The sequence below is a fragment of the Elephantulus edwardii genome, unplaced genomic scaffold (assembly GCF_000299155.1).
Source record: "Elephantulus edwardii isolate Elephantulus edwardi_28Jun2011 unplaced genomic scaffold, EleEdw1.0 scaffold00045, whole genome shotgun sequence".
Classification (NCBI taxonomy): domain Eukaryota; kingdom Metazoa; phylum Chordata; class Mammalia; order Macroscelidea; family Macroscelididae; genus Elephantulus; species Elephantulus edwardii.
Window position 1 is genome coordinate 318,508 of NW_006399795.1, and position 7,122 is coordinate 325,629.

The window sequence follows — 7,122 nt, forward strand, 5'->3', positions numbered from 1 at the left end:
TGACTGTGTGGATCATAACAAGTTGTGGCTGACATTGAGAAGAATGGGAATCTCAAAACACTTAATTGTGCTCATGTGGAATCGATACCTGAACCAGGAGTCTAAAGTACAAACAGAGAAGGGGAACACTGCATGGCTTAAAACTGAAAAGGGTTGTATTCGCTCTCCATACCTATTCAATTCTGCATGTAACGTTGTGGTTGTTGTTATGTGCCATTAAGTCACTTGTGACTCATAGCAACCCTATGTACAACAGCCCTAAACTAGGCTCTATCTATTGTTATTGTCTCTGACACACCTATCCCCATTACCCTAGTCTCTGAATCAATCCATCTCCTCAAGGATCTCCCTCTCTTGTGCTGTCACTCCACCCTCCCAAGCACGACGTCCCTCTCCAAGGACTGGCCCCTCCTTGCAACATGTCCTAAGTATGTCAGACAAAGCTTCAGAATTCTTGACTCCAAGGAGCAGCCTGGTTTCACCCTCTCTAAAATGAACCTGTTTGTTCTCCTAGCAGTCCATGGGATATTCAATACCCTTCTCCAGCTCAAAGGCATCAATTCTCTTTCTATCATCTCTAGTCATTGTCCAGCTGACACACAGCAAGTAATTATAAAGACCATGACCTGAATAAGGCACACCTTAGTCTCCAGAATGACATTGTTGCTCTTTAGTACTTTGGAGAAGTCTCTGAGAGCCGATTTTCCCAATGCAATTCGTCTTTTAATTTCCTGGCTACTGGTACCAAGAGTGTTGACTGTGGAGCCAAGTAAACTGAAGTTGTTAACAATCTCAATCTCTTCACCATCTTTTATGATGCTGCCAATCTGCCCAGTGGTGAAAATCTTTGTTTTCCTGATGTTGAGCTTCAATCCATATTGAGGCTGCATTCCTTGACCTCCTGCAGCAAGTGCTTCAGGTCCTCTTCATTTTTAACAAGCAGGGCTATGTCATCAGCACAACACAGAATACTGATGAGTTTTCCTCCAATCCTGAGGCCACCTTTCTCCTCATAGAGCCCAGGCTCCTGGATAATCTGTTCTGTATACAGATTGAAAAGGTGTAGAGATAGGACACATCCCTGACATACACCCTTGCCAATTCTGAGCCATGCAGTGTTTCCTTGCTCTGTTCTGATGACTGCCTCTTAGTCAAAGTACAGGTTACACGTAAACACAATCAAATGTTCAGGGATTCCCATTCTTCTCAAAGTGAGCCACAGTTTGTTGTGATCCACACAGTCAGATACCTTTGCATAGTGAATGAAACACAGACATTTCTCAGGTACCCTCTGTTTTCAGCCAAGATTCATCTAACATTAGCTATACTATCCCTAGTACCACAGCCTCTTCTAAATGCAGTCTGAACTTCTGGCAGTTCTCTGTTGTTTTTGGATAATTCTGTAGTATTATGTATGAACATTGTTGTTGTTAAGTGCCATAGAGCTGTAGGGGACCCACAGTGACCCTATGAACTAAAGTGTTAAACACAAAACTTTAATTTTTTTTTTTTCTCCAAGTTCATAGAGTTTCTGGAGGCAAGTGTTTTGGCTATTTTTTTGTTGTTTTGGGTTTTTTTTCCTTTTTTTGGAAGTGGATGCCACTCCTGCTTCCAAGCCTGTTTTATTTGGGAGATTCACCAAAGCCTTTTTAAATACAAGGCCAAATCCAATCAGCTCACACCCTGTTACAAGCAACAGTCCCACCCTAATCTCAACCCCAAACCAAAAAACACCCCTTTGCAGAACCCAGCTGTTCCACTCATCTTCTCAGCCTGAAAATAGCCCAGACTGCAGCCAAAACCTTTTTAAACACAAGGCCAAATCCAATTAGGATATGAAGATATAGTCAATCGCTTAAGTTGTCAGAAATAGTTATCTGATGCCAACTAAACAAATTTGACTGCAAAAGATGCATTCTATTTCATATCACAAAGTACAAACAGAAATTTTTAAGAAAACTTGAGGTTTTCATTTCTTCCTTTTTGACCTTCCATTTCCCTGCAATTATCTCCTTGAATCTACCATTGAAAAGATGCATAAAATCCTTCTTTTTGGAAGTGCAAGGCAGGCTAATTTCAAGTCCCTCTTCGGCTTTATCTATCTATTCTACAATGCAGCTAAGTAAGAGATGCCATAAATTCTCTCAAAAATGCATGCTAAGATCTCATCATCCTTAGGAAATATAAAGTCCCACAATGATAAAAATTGTATAAATATTTTATAAAACCATTATTGTGGAATAAGGATCCAAGAAGAGTGGGTGGGAGAGGCTGGAAGCAGAGGGATGTGGATGTGCAGGGGGAGGGGGTGATTTATCACCAGTTGTACAGTTTGATGAGTGGGGGGTGAGGGAAATTGAAAGAATTTGTTCAAATTTGTATATGAATTTTGTAAAGGAACTAGTAGAAAATAAAGAGTAATAAAAAATAATTATAACATCCTATTTTATTTTCGTCCATCTATTCTTTTACTTGGGATAACAACAAAAATTTAAATTACAGTCTTGCTTCTATATGTGATAAACGTTAATGGATATTCTTTACGTGTGTGTGTGTGTGTGTGTGTGTGTGTGTGTGTTTATGTGTGTGTAAACATTCTGTTTGTTAACTTAGCTCTGCAAACTCTGACAGTCCTTTGTGTCAGCTGCTATAAAAGGAACAAGCACCATTTTACTCTGAATTGTCCCACCTACTGGAATTAATGCTAAGGGAGAAGGTTTGGCTTTTTTGTCGTATAGTCAAACTTTTGTTTTATAGTTCCAACCTAATTCCATTTAACTTGTGGTAAGAAGAAGCTCTATTGTGTAAAGCATTACATGTAGGAATGATAACCAAAAAAGATCAGTGTTTAGAATCCACCAGTTTCTCTATGACAGAAAGATAGGCAGTTTCCTCCTGGAAAAATTTAGTCTTAGAAACCTAACAGTGGATCACTGTGAGTCATAATCAACAACAGGGCAATGGGTTTGGTTTTGATTTTGTGGTAGCATTCTTTGGAAACTATATCAAGAGCAAGATAACCTAGGAGAAAACCAAAGTCAGCTTGAAGCAGCCTTTTCCTTTTCAAGAAGTGGAACAAACAAATGTGAGACAGTAAAGAAGATTACCTTCAGCTAGAGAATTAAATAAATTTATTCCTTTAAAAATTAAAAATCTTAATGTCAACTTTAAGAATATAGCTTGTATGTCAAGGCAGAATAAATACAAATAAAATTTTTAAATATCTGGAAACTACACTTAGAAGAGACTCTTATGCCAATCAATCCTCAACTACTCAGACAAATCTCTGACTTCTCCATGGGATCCAGGATAAATAACTAAACAGCACCATGACAGATTTCCTTTCTTTGGCATAACTCTTTAAGTCTGCATTATCCAATACAATAGCCAGTAAGGAAATATATGGGGTGATTTAAATGTAAGTTAATTAAAATGAAATAAAATTTAAAAAGTAAGCTTCTCACCTTCACTAATCATACTGTAAGTGCTCAGCAGGCATATGTGACAAGTGGCTATAATACTGGACTCTCTATTATAGAACACTTTCATCATCAAAAAGTTATGCAGGAGACTCATTAGTAGAAAACATTTCTACACAATGCTTTAAGACCTTTATATATTAAAGGATGTCTCACTAATATTTTAAACCTATTGTTAGTTGCCACTGAGTAGATTCCAGTTCAAGACAACTCCATGTGTGCAGTGAAGGACTTCTCCATTCAGTTTTTAAGGCTGTGACCCTTCAGAAGCTGACTGCAAAGTCTATCTTCTGAGGCAACTTTGTAAGGCTTTGAACCAGTATTTTAGCTACTTATCAAGGGCCTGTTTGCACTACTCAAGAATAAGGTATATTTAAAATAAATTAATATTAATCTTTCAAAATAATCTTTTGAGTGTCTTCAAGTGACTGCTGACCTACATAGGGAGAGTATCCTCTCCACCTTACTCTCCTACTTCAAGAATTAAAGTAATTTGAGGGAGCTCTGGTGGCATAGTGGCAAGAATCTGCATTGCACTCAAAGGCATGCGGCTCGAATCCACCAGACGCTCTGCTGGAGAAGCAGGGGAAATCTCCTCCTATGTCAGTTGGATCTGACTCGATGGTACACAACAACAACAACAAAAACAAAAAAAAAAGAATTAAGGTAGTTTGGGAGATTTCAATTACTATAATCACTAAGAGCAATTTATTTTGTTTTTAGCCTCAATACTGGTCCTATTTCTACCCCAGAATACCCCTTTACAGTAAACAAGTCACTTAACCTCTGCTTCAGTTTCAAGGACAATGCTTCTTACCCTCTTCAGGGTTTTTAATGAATGCATGGGAAATGCTTAAGGATGAAAAGCAGTCTAAGTGTTCCTATTACTCTTCTGAAAAACAAAGATTCAAGCCAAACTGATACTTTCCTGTCACAGGTAAGTCTGAAATTAAACAGAGCCTCGGACCTCAAAAGAGCAGTGTTTAGGTGACTCTTTAGATCCTTAGAAGAATAGATCTGCATTGACACCAATCTGATATTAAAAAACAAACAAACAAAAAACCCAAATACCTGAACCAATGCCAAATGAGAAAAGCAGCATTTAAAGCCACACTAAATGGTATGCCCAGCTTACTCCACCAAGTTTGGGGTCATCAGCTAATGGTTTCAAATAGCTCCCTGCCCCAAACAAAACCTACCAATGTTATAGATCAGTCCTGGCCGATTTCCTTGCTGGATGACTTTCAAAGCTCGGACACCATTACCACCATCCAGTGAGAAGCCTTGACACCAGCCTGGCAGGCCTTCAGGGTGAATCCCCCTCCCGATTCTCATGGTGCAGCTGTGAGGCAGAAAAGTAAAGAAGTATAGATTCATCCATAAGAAAATTGTATCTACTTAGTATAACCAGCACACGTAAATACAACTATCACCCAAAACTATATGTCTAATATTGATTCTCTCACACTTTATAAAAATATACTGACTCCTACAACTAAACACATTGGCATAAAATATTGAAAGACTCTAATGCGTATGACAGGAGTAAACTCCTACAATTTCTGCTAGTCTCCTCCCAAAAATAAAATTCATGCGACACTGACACTTGCTTGGCTCAGGTGTTTCAAAGGTTCATGAAGAGATGGGGAAAGGCACAAGGAAAGTATACCTAAAGATACATGACTTCTAAGTGCTGGTGTAGTTACAATGGCAAGATACTGTTCAGTTGATCAACAGCTTGTCACAGTTTCTAGAAACATAATTCCAAATCCAGAATTCTATGACCAAGTTCTACCACTGCCAAGCAAGGTAATCTTAGGCAGGTAACTCTCAAAGCCTCAGTTCCATCTCAACATGTAACAGTATTTCCTGTCCTGCCTAATCCGTTAGAATATTGGGAAAAATCAAATTAATGGTCTATGCAGAAATGCTTTGGGAACTGTGAACTGAACAGATAAAAACCAAACTGCATCTCAATCATATCTAAAATTTCCAAAATTCACTCAAGAAAAGAGACTGAGCTTGCTGAAAATGCCAAATATTTGTCAAATCTCCTACCATGTCCACACCTATTCAATCCTCTCTTCTCAACTCCATCATCAATCCAGATATAAGTCCTTTGTGGAAAATGTACACACTGATGTGTTACTATTCCATAAATTTTCCCATTACTCTTTCAGCAGAAAACTAGATATGTCATTTTAGCAGTACCAGATATGCCCCTTTATTTTTGTATTAAGGCTAGAAATCGGAAGAATCTTGTAGGAAATAGACTGTGAAGACCAATGACAAATGGAGTTACTGGTCCAACCTTACTTTAAGAGTTCATGTAGCCATCACAATTTTCCTAATTCCCTCACTTTAAACATACAATGAGTATACTTTGAGATTTTGACATAGCAAATTTTTCTAAAAGGGGTACATTTCAAAAACATACATAAAACAATCTGGCTTGGGTTAAATGAGATAAAGACTTTACCAAAGGGCTAATGCATCTCTATTCTGTCAGCTCCTCTGCCTGTGCTAAAAGTTTACAGGGGAAGGGAAATTGTACAAAAAAGAAGGGGAACCATGTGAGTTTCTCTTTGCTGAGAGAGTTATGAATAGGAGACCTATTTCAATACATGTAAACTAAAACTACCTTAGTTTGCTTTCATTATAAACCAACCAAATGGTTTATTTTCCATATCAAATAACACAGAAATTAGATCCCAAAAAAAATCCCATTAGGTCATAGTTCTATTCCCCTGCCAAGCCGGGATTGTTATCTAGAGTATATTTCTACTTACATGGATAGAGTATAGCCTTTGCTAATTTTTTCCCTTCCCTACGAGCTTATTTTCCCTTCCCATAAATAACTGTACTCACAGGTTTGGCTGCTCTTTGTCAGCATAGCAGAATAAGAGAGGGCTCAGGCTCCGGGCCAGCTCATGTTCCTCAAACTGGCCTGCAGCATCTGTCTTTGCATTGTCCTGTCTGAAGATCAGTGGTAACCCTTTAGAAAGGAGGAGGAAAGTTTACATCAATTCCCACCCAAGCTATCCAAGACAAATGCAAACGGCAAAGTCGGGGGTCGGGGAGGGAATGTCAAGGGGAAAAGTAGTGAAAATTCAATCTGAGCTCAGATCATTGTCAAAAAGGGCAGTTTTGACCATGATTAAGTACCTATTATGGAAGCAGGACCGTCTGAGCAGACTAGACTGTTGAAGTAATCTATTTGCATTGGCTCCACTTAGTTAGCTGAGCAAATAAATCTGAATTCCCATTACCAACAGCAAAGGTCGACTTGAGCAGCCCCTATACATACCTGTTTTGTTAATTAGCCAATATGGAGCTGAAATAAAGATCTTTAAGGATCCTTCTGCCCGACAGACAATACGGATGGTGAGGTTTAGCTGCCGCCGGTTGATGTCATAGAGTCGCATTCTCACCATATAGTTTTGAGTTCCAGGTGGAATGAGTAATTCTTTACAGAGTGGAAAATTTTCCAGTGACACCCCTAGAGAACACACAAATCATTGTCTTTCTTGGTCCTTACCATGTTTTGTTGTTGTTATGTGCCGTCGAGTCGTTTCCGACTCATAGCGACCCTATGCACAACAGCCCTAAACCCTGCTCTATCCTGCGCCAACCGCACTGCCTC

At 38.9% G+C, this 7,122-nt stretch overlaps 1 protein-coding gene across 1 annotated transcript in view; it reads right to left on the bottom strand.

The window, feature by feature from the left end:
* The window catches only part of VPS13D (vacuolar protein sorting 13 homolog D (S. cerevisiae)), a 424,616-nt gene that overhangs the window by 256,757 nt on the left and 160,737 nt on the right, over window positions 1-7,122 (bottom strand). The window contains exons 48-50 of the mRNA XM_006885745.1: window positions 6,787-6,978; window positions 6,348-6,474; window positions 4,679-4,821 (exon numbers count right to left, since the gene is read on the bottom strand). Of these exons, the coding sequence (XP_006885807.1) occupies window positions 4,679-4,821; window positions 6,348-6,474; window positions 6,787-6,978 (462 nt within the window). The remainder of the gene's footprint in view (window positions 1-4,678; window positions 4,822-6,347; window positions 6,475-6,786; window positions 6,979-7,122) is intronic.